Source organism: Chelmon rostratus, chromosome 9 (assembly GCF_017976325.1).
Source record: "Chelmon rostratus isolate fCheRos1 chromosome 9, fCheRos1.pri, whole genome shotgun sequence".
Classification (NCBI taxonomy): domain Eukaryota; kingdom Metazoa; phylum Chordata; class Actinopteri; order Chaetodontiformes; family Chaetodontidae; genus Chelmon; species Chelmon rostratus.
This window is the reverse complement of record NC_055666.1, coordinates 24,384,770-24,400,917: the sequence shown is the minus strand read 5'-3', so window position 1 is coordinate 24,400,917 and position 16,148 is coordinate 24,384,770. Positions and strand designations below refer to the sequence as shown.

At 42.2% G+C, this 16,148-nt stretch overlaps 1 protein-coding gene across 3 annotated transcripts; it reads left to right on the top strand.

Annotated features, from left to right (window-relative positions):
- Positions 1–763: 763 nt before the first annotated feature.
- tlx2 (T cell leukemia homeobox 2) lies at positions 764–13,197 on the top strand. 3 transcript variants are annotated; one of them, XM_041944147.1, is made up of 5 exons: positions 764–1,893; positions 8,119–8,331; positions 9,080–9,317; positions 12,174–12,354; positions 12,819–13,197. In XM_041944147.1, exons 1-5 carry the CDS (start codon positions 1,392–1,394, stop codon positions 12,828–12,830), a joined length of 1,146 nt encoding a protein of 381 aa, XP_041800081.1. In that variant the 5' UTR covers positions 764–1,391; the 3' UTR covers positions 12,831–13,197. The 3 variants fall into 3 exon arrangements, with proteins under 3 accessions (XP_041800081.1, XP_041800080.1, XP_041800082.1); XM_041944146.1 differs by lacking the exon at positions 12,819–13,197 and having other exon boundaries at positions 12,174–12,390; XM_041944148.1 differs by lacking the exons at positions 8,119–8,331; positions 12,819–13,197 and having other exon boundaries at positions 12,174–12,390.
- The last annotated feature ends 2,951 nt before the right edge of the window (positions 13,198–16,148 follow it).

The following is a 16,148-nucleotide window of genomic DNA, read 5'->3' as shown; positions in this document are numbered from 1 at the left end:
GGTCCATGGTTAAATATGTGGCTGGTTTAATTGCACACGCACAAGACAGCCAGGTTTCATTGCTGCCTCGAAAACAAAGTGCTGCGGACCTGCTGTCAAGTTCTGTACCAAATCACGTCCCCCCAAAAAAAGCCTGTCCAAGAGGATTCTCCAGGGGCCTGGACGGCTGCGACCCAGCGCATCACTTTGGGCTTCCATTTAAACATTTTCAGTCAACGAAAGAGCAAAGCTAGTATGAGGAGTGTCAGAGAAAAGATGGACAGGAAAATGTGAAATGAAGCTGAGCAGTGACAGACTCACACAGACGCACCATGAAAGAGAAAACAAATCTGAAAAGTCTCTTTTTTTAAGTTAAACTGTGTCTTTTCTGACATGAGGAGAGACATTTTTATTTTTCTGACCTCATGCTCTCAATGATTGATCTTGAATGACTGAATGAAATGATTAACTTCTATATATATATATATATTAAACATGTAATCGCGCGCTGACGCAAAGCAGTTTGGAAACCACTTGACCCGGACCTCTCGCACCACTAAAAGGCACAAAACCTCCTGTTTATTACAAAAAAAGCTGCAGGAAATAAAGAAAGCTGCGGCTTCTTTAAGACATCGTAGCAAAACAACTGCCCTACACAGGAGGGGGAGGAGGAGGAGGAGGAGGGAGGAGGACGGGTGGGAGGGAGAGAGAGAGGGAGGGAGGTTTGGCTGGATGACCGAATGGCAGCTTTTACGCAGAGGGTTGTCTCACCTGCTGAAACGCACTTCACCATTCAGCACAACAGAGCTACCTTTCGCTCTCACCTCCAATTAATATCCACGCCTGCGAGGTCAGCGCTTCCTTTTCGCCTCTTTGGGTTTGTTTTGTTTTGTCTGTTGCTTTATTCTGATGCGACGAGCTTGGGTACCCTACCATGCCCTCTGCGTATGGATCGTCTCAGCCAGAATAGGCGAACAAAGCTCATCAAGCCTCTCCAGAGAACTGCCTTTCCCCCAAAATCCAGGATTTTTGTCTGTAAGTACTCAGGATAACCATCTGCGGCCGTTTTTCTTGTCGTTAGGCTGCCTTGGGTGTAGTTCACTGGGAAAGAACGCGCTGTTAAAGATGGATACGCTTTTTCTTAGCCCGATGGATAGGCGTTTAATTTAGGGAACACCCGATCCAAGTGCCGGGCAAAAATAATGGCAAGATTTTGGATAGCGCCGGACACGTTGTTGGTTTCCTGGGATTAGAGCAGGCCTGTGTCGATGCTTGAGAAGAGAAAAACAGCTCAGTACTGCAGCGCACATACAAACATTTCATTTCCCAAGGCGTGAATTACTGTATGACAAAAATAAAGCCGAGCACTGCTAGAACATACTGACAAACATCACCGACAAAAACAAGAAACTATGGAGCACACCGGGATCGAGGAGGTGAACCAGACGCACCAGCAGCAGCATGAGCCCATCAGCTTCGGGATCGACCAGATCCTCAACAGCTCGGACCAATCCAGCGGCTGCATGCTGCCCAACCGGACCAGCGACCCGGATTACGCGCTGTCCTCCAATGTCTACAGCAACGGGTACAACAGCGTCTACAACCCGGCCTGCTCCATGGCGGCGGCGGCGGGTCTGGCCGGCTCCTACAACGTCAACATGAACATGAACGTCAGTATGAACATGAACGTTAACGTGAACTCAGGCGGCGCCGGCGGTGTGATCCGGGTGCCCGCGCACAGACCCATGCCGCCTCCGCCCGCCGCTGCTGCGCCGCATCCGCCCCCTTCGACGCATCCGCCGGGCATCGGACCGGGCATCCCCTCGGTGCCCGGGATGGGGATGGGAAATGCGGCAAACTTCACCTTCCCGTGGATGGAGAGCAGTAGGAGGTTTGCCAAGGACAGATTAACAGGTAAAAAGAGTTTCTTAGTGATCCCGCAACACCTGTAGTCTGACTTGTGTTTCATTTAAACAGCTGCAAACCGGATGACTCTATGATCTTCATGCACGTTCACCTGCATTTCACACCACAATAAATGAGCCCAGACTCCTGCGCAGAGTGGCAGTATTACTGTGTGACTGCCTCGTGGTCTCACAGGTGTGAGTTGTAAATATCCTGACATTTGTGCTTAAAAACAGGCCCTGAACGCCGAGGCTCAATCGGGCCTAATAGGCTCGACAAAGTGGAGCTGATTTCATCTTTAGGTTGTAATCTATAACGAATCGTATATGCGCGCACAGAGTCGCTTTTATTATGCTGGAAGGGCAGTCTGATAAACGAGAGGAGAAATTGACATGGACATGCTGATGAATCAGTATTGGACCATCACTCTCCATTTGCAGCGGATGACGGATAACGACGTTCCCCGTCTTTTCATGAGGATGAATGAATTTTTTTTTCTCGTCTGTGAGCCAATTGAGAAAGCAGGAAGATGACTCATAATAGTAATAACATATGGCATCTTAAAATCTATTGTAACAGTGGACGAGAACAGGTCAGGTATTATTATTATCATCATTATTATTGTGCATTCATAATATTTGCCACTACGAATAATACATTTTTATTTTACTTTACAGACTCTCATCACCTTAATGCAACGTCTCCGTTATGTGCAGCAAATGTGTCAAAATATATCTGCATAATTCATATAAACTCTTAATTTGGTTCATTCACGGAGCCCAGACTGAGGTCTTTGACAAGCCAGGTTCTTATTAGTATTAATTTGGATGCTCCGTTTATTTCTGTGCAAGACTGAATCTGGAGGAAAAGCAAAAATTAACAACTGACTGCAGTAAGTAATGACACAGCAATAATAGCCAATTAATAAGCAATGAAGACTAGAGAGACTCAAAGTTTATTTTTAACTTAATAACCTTCAGAATTTCTTGGATAATAAAAGCAAAAGCGTGTCAAATAACCAATTTCTTCTTTCAAATTAACAGAAATTGGCGCTTTTTCACAAGCAGATCTCATGTCTTCAGAGCAAATAATCTGCGTTACATAATCCCAAATTAATTGCTATTGCTTCCTGCTCAGAAGATATCATTCTGATGTAGCACCGAGCTTCATACTAAGGCTACAGTATTTTTAATGCACTCTTATTATTCATAGTGCTTTTGTGTTTTACCTGCAACAACAAGTAATCACGTTTTTTTTACGGCCATGTTTAATTTTTAATCAACTGCTGGTCAGATGGTGAATTTTGTCTTTGTATGAGTAAATTCAAATAAACACAGACTGTGTTGCATTATCATAAATTAAGATGCAGCTTTAAAAAATAGATCTTGAGTGAATATCTCAACCTGAGGGATTATCTCTGCTTTGCTTATTAGGCTTTACATCATCATATTTTATGCGCGTTATTTTATTCTCTTATTATTAATTTAGTTTTCGGAGGGTCTTTTTTTTGTTGTTGTTTTCTCATGACCTCATCGTGATGAAGATGAAAATGATCACGGGTTTGCGCGCCCTCGCAACCCCCACCTCTCCACGCATTAAATATTCACTATTCCGTCCTTTCTACCTGATCAATTATTAAATACTGGGGGACGATATGTCAGCTGCAAAAAGATCCAGTGTAAATAGGCTTATCAATTCTACTCATAGTCACCGAGGGCCTCTCGTTTAATTTCTCTCAGCTTTGTGTCGCTGTAATTATTTCGCTGCTTATATCTTTCCACTGTATTGATCAGCCAAAGATCAGCAGGGCGCGCGCACACACCCACACCCACACCCACACGCACAAACACACACACCATCCAGATTTAGCCTGCTCTGCTTCCTATAAAAGGCCGTAAATCAAACGGACTATCATCTATCCTGATGGGCAGAGCAGCATTTTAAATGTTTCTCTCCGTCTCTCGTTTTTCTGTTGGCTTCTCAGCTTGAAACCGGAGGAGAAAAACGGCCTCGTGCAGCTTTAAACAGCTAAACATGTTGCCAAAGACTCCAGCTCTGGCAGCCGGGGGAGGCTTTTTTTTATTTTTTTATTTTTGCAGGGATGTAAACGAATCCTGTTAAATTGCACGACAGACTTCTCGCATTTTTCAGCCCGGCGTGCGTCCTTATGGCCTAAATTTGTGGTATAAATCATGAGAAGTTGTTTCAGGCTGACGCAGAGGATTAAGCAAATAAGACCTGTTTATATACCAGTGGGTCTATGTTGATCACCAGGGGCAGAAAGTTCATTTCATTTTAATTACTTCTTTAATTATTTTATCTCAAATTTCATCGCACATTTGACGGTGCTATCATCATCATCATCATCATCATTATTATTATTATTATTATTATTATTATTATTAGTAGTAGTAGTAGTAGTAGTAGTAGTAGTGGTAGTAGCTGTAGAAGTGGTAATAGTAGTATATTGGCTGCCTTATTTTATTTTGATTTAATTTAGGTCAACGTTCGGCAACGATTTTTATTATGAAACCTTAAGACAAATAATAAAAAAAAAGAACTAAAAACTCCAAAACATAAAACTTAAGTTGCAGCTTTTATCATAATAGAGAATAAAACATTTATTTAATCAATAATATTTTTTTGAGGGTTTTACAAAACAGGATGCATAAAACCGTAAAGTCATGGACTGTTTAAATTCGTATAAATGTGCAAATATATGATGGCCAACAATCCAAAAGCAGCTGTTATAAACGTGCACTGCTACAACAACAACAATAATAATATAATTATAACAACAACAAAAATAATAATAATAATAATAATAATAATAATAATAATAATAATAATAATAATAATAATAATAATAATAATAATAATAATGACACTAAACTGAACCATCATGCAGCATGTGTGGCTCTATAGGCCGCGCAGCAGTAATAAAAAAAAAACCTAATTAAACCCTTTTCTCTCTCCTCTGAATCTCTGTCTGTGAGTTAATGGCAGCAGAGAAGAAAAATGTGGTTTTATTTCCGTGTTGAACCTGCTAACGTCCTCGTACTTCTCGGTGCGACAGAAGACAGTGTCCCTGCCTTTTGTCCCGTATACTGTAATAAATAGCAATATATGTTCATGTTATATTTCAATATCCCCTTTAGAATCCTTCACGGATATATTTATTAGATTGCTACAAAGGTAATATCCGCAGTGGGGAAGGGAGGCGCTGTCACCGAGAAGTGTTATTAAGTATAGATGGTTTTATTATGGGAAACATATTCTCCATGGTAGCATTTTATTTTTTGATGTGCTTATGCTAAATTGTATTACCCAGGCAGCAGATTTGGTATTCTCCCATATTTTCTTTTTCAATTGACGAAGGGAAAGAAAAAGTCAAATTATGTAGTAATATTTCTCTTTTTTTTCAGGATTTATTTTTATTATTATAGGAACAAGATTTTCTCCCTTTTTAAAGTAAAGAATTTTCCACCTTCTTCACATAGACGTTGCAATACCATTTTAAATATGGCTGTTATACCAGGCTGTTATTGGCTAATTATTGTCTTTCTGAACACAATTAATACTAATAATCTAAACCTGTTAGGGTTAATGGATGCCTTTACATTTTTCACTGCCATCACAGTTTATTCAGTGGGCACTGAATCTCCAATATTATATTGTTAGAAATGCTCCATGAGCTACAATTAGCTGTCTTTAATATGTTGGCTTTTATTCCTCCATTAGTGTCAAAAAAAATATTTTTTCTAAAAACATATATGTAGGTTTTATCATGTTTCCTTATTCCTTTTCTGTAGGTTGACCTTTACCTTGTATGATACTGTAGGGTCATTTTAAACTCCCTGCTTTAAAGCAAAACTGGCTTAACGTAAGGGCTCAGTGAACAGATTTGAGTGCCGTAGATACAAGAATAGAGGGAATATTGTGGTTAATTTTCATTCATGAATTTAATTCAGACTGATGCAGCTGAGCAGGAGCCTTTCCATTTCGATTGTGCTTTTAGGATCACACAGGCTCACAGATTCAAGCATTTCTACCTTACAGTCCTGATAATAATAGCAGTGGATGAATCTGAAAGAGTATCTGATTCCTGAACTGTCTCCGCCTTACACCTCCAGTCAAAACATTAAACATGACTGATGCAGAATCCATAGTATCACTGTATCGTGTATTTATCAGCATTTTGCACACTGTGAGGGAGAGCTTTTCTGCAGTTGGCAGATCCAAAGGCTCCTGCTGCATGTTGTGTTCCACTTGGGTTGCCTCTGAACGTGCTTGTATGTGCCTGGTCCATTAGTTAGCCCACAGATGGCCTGAAATAGCCATCTAATGCAGTATTATTTAGCCAGACCTGCCGCTGGGAGCAACAACAGGCCTGCTCGCTCTCAGCATGTGACCCGTAAGGCTACTTTTGGCCAACGAGACGCAGACTGAGAAGGACCAATTGCAATGTTTAAATGCATCTATATGAGAAAATCATAGAAAAGTCGCCATAAGAATAAGACTGGGAATCATGTAGGCTTTAAAAACATATGATTAATGCAATAATGTCACTATAAACTCACTGTTAAGGGCCACAGAGGTGCTGCAGTCTTCCTGTGAGTACCTTATAGAAATATCAGAAACATCATGGGAAATTTGTCACTATAAACTCATGATTAAATACCACAGATGCCTGTCTAAGTCCCAAAAGGAATTTTAGAGGGATACAATTACCATTTATACTACTACTGAGCATCAGAGCAACACATTATGTGAAACCTGATAATAATATTATAGCAATATTACCATAGGAGATTAAAAGTAATAATTAGAGGAAGAAAAAGAAGACATGGTCATTATAAATCCAGCAGAAAAGACAATAAAAGGTAGCAAGTTTTCATTTCAGACACTAAATTTGCATTGCTAATTTCCACTCAGGTAATGTTAACTTCATGTGACCTACTGTAACAGCACATCGCAGCTATTCATCTTTACTTTACAAATCATTTGCTCATGTACGCCTCTATTTGCCACTCGTGTTCAGCACCATCAGGGGACGTCGGCAGCTCCCTGGAAACGACTGCCGAGCACATAATAGCTTCATGTTCCATTTTCCATCCAAATTGTCATCATCTGTGTGGCAAATGAATTTTCAGGTCGCTGAAAGTCTGCGAGCAGCAGCAGCAGCAGCAGCAGCACGTGGCCCTCCGGGGACACCTATGCAGATGTTTTCATATTCATTTTGGCTTCTGGTGAGCTTTCCGGACAAAACAAAAACACATAAACACCCTGTAAGACAGGAGGCAAAACAGCTTGCTGGGGAGGAATGACATAAAGACGCAGAGAGACAGAAATCATTTGTTTTCTCTTGATTTCTATTCTGCCTCAAAATGAGAATGTGGCTGGGGAGTGGATCTATGGCCAAAAACGATCTCATTACATTTATCGATCTTCTGTTTACCCATGGCTGACAAAATAGACAGGATTCATAGATATTTTATGATGCTGAAGATAAGTTGTTATTAATGCCCGGATTCGGCGATATGGGAAAGTGAGCCATCACAGAAGGAACTAAAACACAGTGCAGGCTCATAATTCACATTTCTGAAGAGACACAGTTCCAGAACAGTCCGGACGATGCATGGACGGTGTCGTTTATTTAAAAGAACAAATCATTGCTTCAATTTTATTATCAATAGCTGTAAAACAAAGGTGGTCTATTCTGCAAAAATGATGAAAAGTTGTGTTATTGTGCATGATCAACCCATGTAATGTTATTGTTAGGAGTTTCATTGACAGATGCTTACTGGTGTATGGAAGATCTTTTGTGCAAAAATTTCATATCTTTGAATTTAATTTGTCTGATGGTAAAAAATCCCCCCATGTTACAAAAATTGTACTGTAGGTTGAAACTGTGTGATTGGTACTTAGACAGCAAGTGGCGACCTTTACAGTGTCAGTGGATAACCCTGATTGGCTAACCTGTATGTGCTTGATTTATCTTTGTAAACCCGCTAGTTGTCACTTATATTTCTAAATGGCAGATATCTCATTTTGGAGCAAAACCTTTCCAAACGCTAACTTAAGAAAGCAGCAGTAAATGATGTTAAAGTAGACCCTGCTCATCATTCAGGCTGCCTTCATGTGATTAGCTGCTGTGCGTCGGCGCCTGCACAGCGGCCGCCGCTGCTGCTGTGCTCCAGATGTGGGACCTCACTGTGTCTCCCTTTCCTTTAGGGGAGCAGGCAGAGGAGAGCCGAGTCGGAGAGGCCACAGGGGGGCCGGGGCCCGCCGGGTCCCTCTGTCCTCTCCCCAAGGGAGACATCAGCAGGGTCCCCGTCTGGAGCACTGTGGAGACATTAGCCAAATGCTATTACCCCGAGCTCGCTCACCTGCGAGACGGCAATGGCCTTCTAGCAGACTATCCTTTCCCAAAGGGGGCTTGCCCAGGTGAGTCACCCCCTCCGCCCACCAACCACCTCCCCTACCTCACCCATGTGTGACACAGCTGATTTTTAACTGCATCCCTCATGTGTGCTGCTGAGATAATGAAAGTTTTTTGTGTATTTATTTGTGAAAAAATGAAAAGTGATGCTTAAGCAGAAGCTTAAATCTTGATTTGTACAGATTTTTTTTCCATAATTTTACTGCAGGAGGCAAATTTACTGCCAGCTGCAAGTGATATATTTTCTTGAATAGTTTTCGGAACTGCTGCTGCATATCCCAGCTTTCTAAACGTCTTCTCTATGACTTCTTGGACTTCCTTTCTGTACAAACCAGCATGCTGTTTGGTTCTCAGAATCTGGCAGGGGAATATTAGTTGTAATTACATTTATCTTCTGCAATTGGCAGCTTCTGGGCCTTCTCTTAGACTCCCCAAACACACTGGCTTTTCCAGAGTTAAGACGAAATGGACAATAATTTTATCTACTCAAGGACTGGAAAACAAAATTGTGTTTGTAACATGAGCGTATACAAAGAAAACCTCAAGGGAAATAAGTTTAAATTTCAGAAGCACAGATCATTCTAGTTCAGAAATGGAAATAACTGCTCACACTAACAAATATTAATCTTGAACCCTTTAAGTCTGAACACTTACATTTCTTACAATAACCTCAGTGAAAGTAAAAATGCTTGAGAATCATTAAACAAAGTGAAATAATTTTATTTATTTATTTATTTATTTTGTCATTTTCAGCCGCCCTCTCGCCCTTCTCTGTGACCCGTCGTATCGGCCACCCTTACCAGAACCGGACGCCGCCCAAGAGGAAAAAGCCTCGCACCTCCTTCAGCCGGGTGCAGATCTGTGAGCTGGAGAAACGTTTTCATCGGCAGAAGTACCTGGCGTCGGCCGAGCGTGCCACCTTGGCCAAGGCCCTGAAGATGACAGACGCACAAGTCAAGACCTGGTTCCAGAACAGACGGACAAAATGGCGGTAAGCCCACAGCAGGGTGCTTCTCCACCTTGAGTGCTATCTGGTGCAGCTCATTGTCCTTTACTGGTGTGAAAGCAGAGAGTGATAATCTCTTCCTCTGCTGTATTCGGCTCACTTCTTCTCCCTCATGTCCTACTTAAGCAAAACAAAGAGTCCGTGGTGGATTTTTTCACAAGCTGTTTGTCTTTATGAGGGCAGAGGAGCCACTCCTTCCAATTCTTCTAGTGCAATAAATCAACAGCACCAAAACGTGTTTTGCTCTTGGATCCGAGATGCTTCCTGGTGTTTTACACGAGCAGAATGGCCCGCAGCTGAAGCGTTGGAGGCGTCGTACAACACAACACCTATTTTGCTTAGCCTAGCTGCCAGTCGAGGCCAGTTCGCTTGACCAAGCACAATTACTCCTGAGCCTCCTGAAAGGCCTTTTAGAAACCTGCTGTCCAAAGCAATACTGAAACACTCACAGGAGGAACCGGCTGCCAGAAACACACACACACACACACACACATACACACACACACACACACACTTCTTCACTTCATTCTAACTGTTGTTTATAGCCATTTGGAGGTAAATGAGTAGGAAATCAAATTATGAAGCCCTGCCTGTAGTTAAAGGGACAGGACACATATTTCAAAAGCGCATTACAAACAACTAAATGACCTCTTAGGGTTTTAATGCTTAAAAGCTTTTTAGATTCAATAGCTACACAGAAGACACTTAAAAAAATTCCAGTTGTCTGTCTCAGACATCATATTTGATATTGAAGGTTTGTTCCCTTTTAAAAACAGAAAAAAAGGTGCATTTATTTTAAAACAGTCACATCCAGCAGCAGTGAAAAACCAGGACACACTCTTCACAACAGGATGGAATAAAAATGTTTTTACTTATTAATTTACTTAAAACAAACGGCACGTCACGACTAACGAGGGAGTTGGCTGAGCTCGTTCTTCTGATTTCCTAGTTTTGCAGAGATTTATGCCATTTCCCTGTAGTGTGCACCTGATAGGATGAGCATGAGGGATGTCTTTGCGTGACGACTACGCTAGTAACAAGAGGATGATCAAATCAACAGCTGGGGAATCATATTATCATAATGCTGTTAACAATAATGTGTGGCTAATGGATGGAGGTTGGTGTGCATGAAAGAGTGTTTTAGAGGTGTGTTTCCGCCTGCGATTTCCACCATTTGCATTTTGTTGTTGATTCTGATGCCGATCATTTGCTCATTATGCTTTGTGATGTTAGCAACACCTCCATAATTTCAAAAGAGCCTAGAAAATTCTTCATCGTGCATTAATCTGTGCTGCTGATGAGGACCGTTCAGACCATTTTTTGGCTAAATTAGCACACGCAGAGGAGAAAATGTCCTAATTAAAACGTAGGAGAGTTGATTTGAATATGAAAGAAACTTCAGCTCAGGAGAAGAAAAATATGATCAAGAAAAGCAGCATTTTATCTACTCTGAATCAGCGTGGGAGCACAGTTTGGGACTTTGGTTTCACAAATTCTTAATACATTTTCCTACTTTTCGCTGCACTCATCTCCTCAGCTCTACTTTTGTTATCCTGCAGAGTTACTTTTCAGCATAAACTCTGCAACAACCCTTCCGTTAAGAGGATGCATCATTTTAAACATATTGTTTGCGTGTGTGCCAGGGAAACACACATCACAGGAAGACATAGATGTAATGTTTCACCTTCAGGCAGGAAGTGTACTGTGCCTCCTCCCGCTGGGTTAGTCACGTTCCCTGTCTAACACCTGTCACTCACCCTGATCAGCTGTCATCTGGCCTGAAGCTGCAGTTGCTGGCACAGGTGTTGAATAAACATACAGCGAAAGCAATGTTGAAAGCAAATGAACAGGTTTCATTTGGAAATTTTCTGAGACACGTACAACTGAACTGGTTTTCTTTTCACCCCTTTTCTTTGACTTCCCTGCCAAAGAAAAACCCACTAAAACATCACAAACAACACTGAAAATCCAATTTTAGGCTGGGTTCAGTCTATTTCTGACAGGTTGCATGTTGCTGCTTTTCTTATTGTGTTGTTATTTTGCCGGCAATCATTTATTTCGAGAGTTTTTTTAAGAGGTGCTACAGCACAGAATTAGTCTAATGTCCTGTCATGCAGTGCTTTATAATGAATTGTGTTGCTCTTGTCACTGGCTGCATATTGTTGTGACCAGTTAAACCAAAAAGTGATGTTTGTCAGAGCGCTCAGGCACAAGGTGGCTGGACTCTAGTAAGGCAAGGTACAAGGCAAGGAGACAAAGACAAGACTGATGTGAACCATGGGTCGTACAAGACATTGTGGCACAGGACAAAGGGAAACGCAGACAATATATACACGAGGTAACAAGCAACAGGTGGAGACAATCAGGGCGGGGCAGACAATCAGACAGGCGGGAAACACACCAGGGTCAGGGACCTGAAATGAGAGGGAAGGTTTCACTATAAAACAGGAAGTGCAAGACACAACATGACGCCAGTGACCAAAACCTCAAGAAACACAATGAGACATGACAATGTTTTTCTGTGTTGCGTGAAGATATTCTTTAGAGGTTCGAGGAAATAAAATTATCCAGAAAAAAACACAGAAAAAAACGCATGGAAAATCTGAAAAATATGCATTATATCACAACCCCTCAGAGTTAACTGGGTAACTGCTCAAATAAAATCCTGAGTATTTGTGAAAGAAAGTTACATTGCTTCCTTTTTAGGATATGGTACAGTTCATTGGGAACACTGCTATGATGTGCAAAATTAGTCAATCTTGTCTAAGTGCTCCATAAAATTTAAACATTCTATAGATCTTATATCCTCCTCTGTCCCCCTTGTCTCCTCCATCCACCCAGGAGACAGACTGCAGAGGAGAGAGAAGCTGAGAGGCAGCAGGCCAACCGGCTGATGCTGCAGCTTCAGCAGGAAGCTTTCCAGAAGACGTTGAGCCAGCCTCTACAGCCGGACCCGCTCTGCCTGCACAACTCCTCCCTGTACGCCCTGCAGAACCTGCAGCCCTGGGCAGAAGACAATAAGGTGACCTCCGTCACCTCCGTGGCATCTGTAGTGTGAGTGTGCCTGTGTGTGTGTTTGTGTGTGTGTGTGTGTGTGTGTGTGTGTGTAGAGGAGAGGGAGGGAGAGACAGAGGGAGGGACAAAGCTGGGAATGAAATGTGCTTATCAAAGTGTCGTCAGAATGGACAAAAGGAAGGAATCTCTTCAGTCTATTTTTGACGTGTCTGACGTTCAAAAACGCAGCACCACTGAGTCCATTGAATGGACACTGTGCTTCCTCACTCATTGATCGTTACCAGCAACGTGGTGGGGGAGCCTGTGTAGAGAGAGACAGCTCTCTGTTACTGCCAAGACCTACAAAGCACTGTGTGCGGACTGACATTGCTCTTTGTCAAAAATTAAGCGAGTCTGCAACTGTTATCTTAAATATCTGAAGTGTGTTGAGTCATTTTCCTGCCTTACACCAAGTTTCCGCTTTCCCTTCAGCTGACGGTCTAAAAGAGAGGAGGGCACTCTATCCGTAAGTGCCGGGAAACAAATGGACACCTCTGTACATGCCCAACTATCAAGACTGTCCCCCCCTTTTGCCTCTGGATCCCTCACGAGGCAGCAGAGACTCTCTGCCAAAAACGGCAAAAAAAAAAAGACCTCCTGTTTTTTCGCTTTTGACTTTGTACAATGTAGTAAATGCATGTTTCAACCCTTTTCTGTGTGAACTCGGAAGTACCATTGAAGTCAGCTGCCGTCCAGGTGGACTGCGGTGTTCAAGTGGTAGTGGATTGGTGGAACTCCTGCTGGCGAATTCCTCATTATGTTCAATTTAAAGGTGTTTTATATTAAATGATATTGTGACTTTTTGAAAAGATGACAAACCTCTCTGTTTTTCTTCCCTCCCTTTGTCGCGTCGGGTTCTTTCACTCACTGCCTGTTTGTTGTTTGTCACCATAATGAAAATCATGCAATAATACTTTATGATTTTAGCGAGCCAGTTAGCCTCTCGGGATCTAGCCGTGATTACACATTAAAGTTTCAAACCACCCAAAGGTAAGATACCATCGAACTGTATCGGAAGGACAGCGCAATACCTTTTTTTTATCCATAAAAACTGATGACTACAGCTCCCAGGTGTGAATGTGAAGGAGGGCGTTGCCGAAAAACAGCGAGCGTGCTCAGCAAAACCCTCCCTGGATAAATAAAGGTCTGAAAACCGATGCCAGCTCAAATTAGAATGAGAGTGCAGGAGAAAGCACAAGTTGTGTTTGCTGCCAAGTGAACATTTGAAATGCAGCTGTCAGGTTTGTGTTTATGTTTGTTTCACTCGAGCGATTTTAGTGCAGCAGGAAACCGAAAAGCACCGTGAAGGATGGCGTGCTTTGAAGTCTGCGTCACTTGTCCTTCACCTTTCGGGAGTTCGCACACTCAAGAAGGCCTTTGCTGCTTTCGCTCTTGCAAAGTGTGAAAAACACCTTTCGCAAGAGTGAGATGATCAGTCGCGGTCTGAAGCTCATTTGTTTTCTGCATTACGTTGCGCTCTGCTTCCAGTCAATCGGCTGACACCGACAGGAGGAATGGAAATCTCCACCCTCAAACAATCCGTCAGATACCTGTCACCGGACAAACTTTATCAACACATCTATATGTCTTTTGTTTGGGCGGATGTTTTTCAGTTGGGAGTCAGTTTTGAAAAGATGCAAAAATAAAGTAGGGAAAATGTCAGCCAAGTGTGCACACTGGCTACAATCCGAAATGACGCCAGCATTGTGTGTTCTGGATGCTAGCTTGCACACCATTTTTGGAACTGGCCTCCATTGTTGTCTCTGTGAATCACGGCCACATAGACACCAGACAGTCATAAACACTCGTTATCACCGTACCCACCCTATCATGCAAATGCTTATCATGCAAGTCATAACAAAAACGACCCATCTGCAAGCACAGTAAACACATCGCTCGGGTTCCTTGCCCGTAAATGATCCTCCACCACCATGAATGTCACAGGAAATGGCTCTTGCTGAGCCCACCTCCCCTCCTCCTCGACAGCGAATCGCTTCGTTTCTTTGCGCTGCGAGCGTAATGTCAGCCTCTTGTTAATCTCGGCCATGCCTGCTGCTGACAAACCTATCACAAACCTTTATAACAAACTCCAGGGTCAACATCTTGCACCTTTTGTTGGGAACAGCATCTGGCAGCTCGAGCTTCTACGCTCTTGCTCAGAGCAGGTTGATGATCTGGTTCGAAACAGCTGTCTGCAACTGCATCCACCCCCAAAAACCCTGCGCTTTCTCTGGAAACACAGCACCTATGTTTAGTCAGTTTTTAGGGCGTCTTGCCTGGTTGGGATCCTGTCAGCATCAGGCAGTCCTCCAGGTGACGCCTCCTCAACCCCCATTTCCTCCGCTCCCTGGAGCTTTCATCTCTCTGTCTCGGATGCCTTGAAGACGTGACTTGGCCCATTCGAGAGAAATTCCTACCTTTACTGTTTTCTAAACCGTGCATTGTGTTTTACTACAGGTGCTTAAAGATTTTTCTCCTCTCTTGTCATGGCCCTGTTTTTTTTTTTTCTTTTTTCTCACCCCCTCTCTCTCGCCGCCAAACAGCCCTGTCCTTATCCAATAAAATGTCACCACACAAGATGAACAAGAGCAAGAGGCTCAGGGTATATCAGACTTCCTATCAAGCACTCCGTTTTGAACAGAGGCACCAAAAAAAAAAAAAAACTATTCATCACATAAGCTGTGTGGTGCTCTGAGTCACGCTCCGCCTGCTCCCATCAGTTGTTTCCATCCTCGAGAAACGCAGTAAACACTTAAGTCATTGTCAGGCAGCGGTTGTAGCTTCAGTGAGGCGACCGCTGCCTGGTGTGGGAGGCTGGCGGACCCCCACCAAATGTCATATTTTACATTAAATTGTCACTTTGCAATAGAGCTGCAACGATGCATCAAGGAATCAAGTAGCTGTAAACTCTTTGCTCTTTCTTTACATTACCAACAGTTTAGATGATCACTTAATCAGTTTGAATGATTTCTCTGATTCCAGCCTCTTAAATGTGAATATTCTCTGGTTTCTTCACTCCTCTGTGACAGTAATATAATATATGATGTATTATGCAATATCTTTGGGTTGTGGACAGAACAAGACATTTGCAGACGTCATCTCGGCCTTTGGGAAACACAGATTGATGTTTTTCACCATTTTCTGACATTTTGAAGCCCAAACAACTGATGAAGTAACGAAGAAAATAATCCACAGATTAAATGAAAAGTGAAAATAGTTGTTAGTTGCAGCCCTGCTTTGCAACAGAGTACAGTTTATCCAGAAATATCTCAGATTTTCAGGTAACAACAACTATGGTGTTCAATAATTTGTCATTTGCTGCATTCTGTTACAGAAACCATGAACTTCTTATTTCACGGTCCTGCCTTTGTGACATATATTCAGTTTATGTTATGAGAGTTCAGCTGAGACGTCTACAGCAAAGATGGTTTATATACGATAAACAAGTCAAACCAGATTTTCAGTGTTCATTGTATCTGCTTTAGTGACACATTTGTTGCTTTACACAGCAAAGAGCAGGAGGATAAAACTGTTAGCACAAAGATTAGTTGCACTTATTGAAGAGTCTTGTTTATTTAACACGTTTATTTAACTGCATCTTGGTGGCTTAGATTTAGTGGGACTCTGTGCAGCACATCCACAACTGTGCAACACAAACACATGACTAATACGAGCACGAGTGTGTGTGATAACAAATTCATTTTGGTTTTTTCTGGTTTTTTTTTTTTTTGTTTTTTTTTAGCTTGGTACCAGATGTAATAA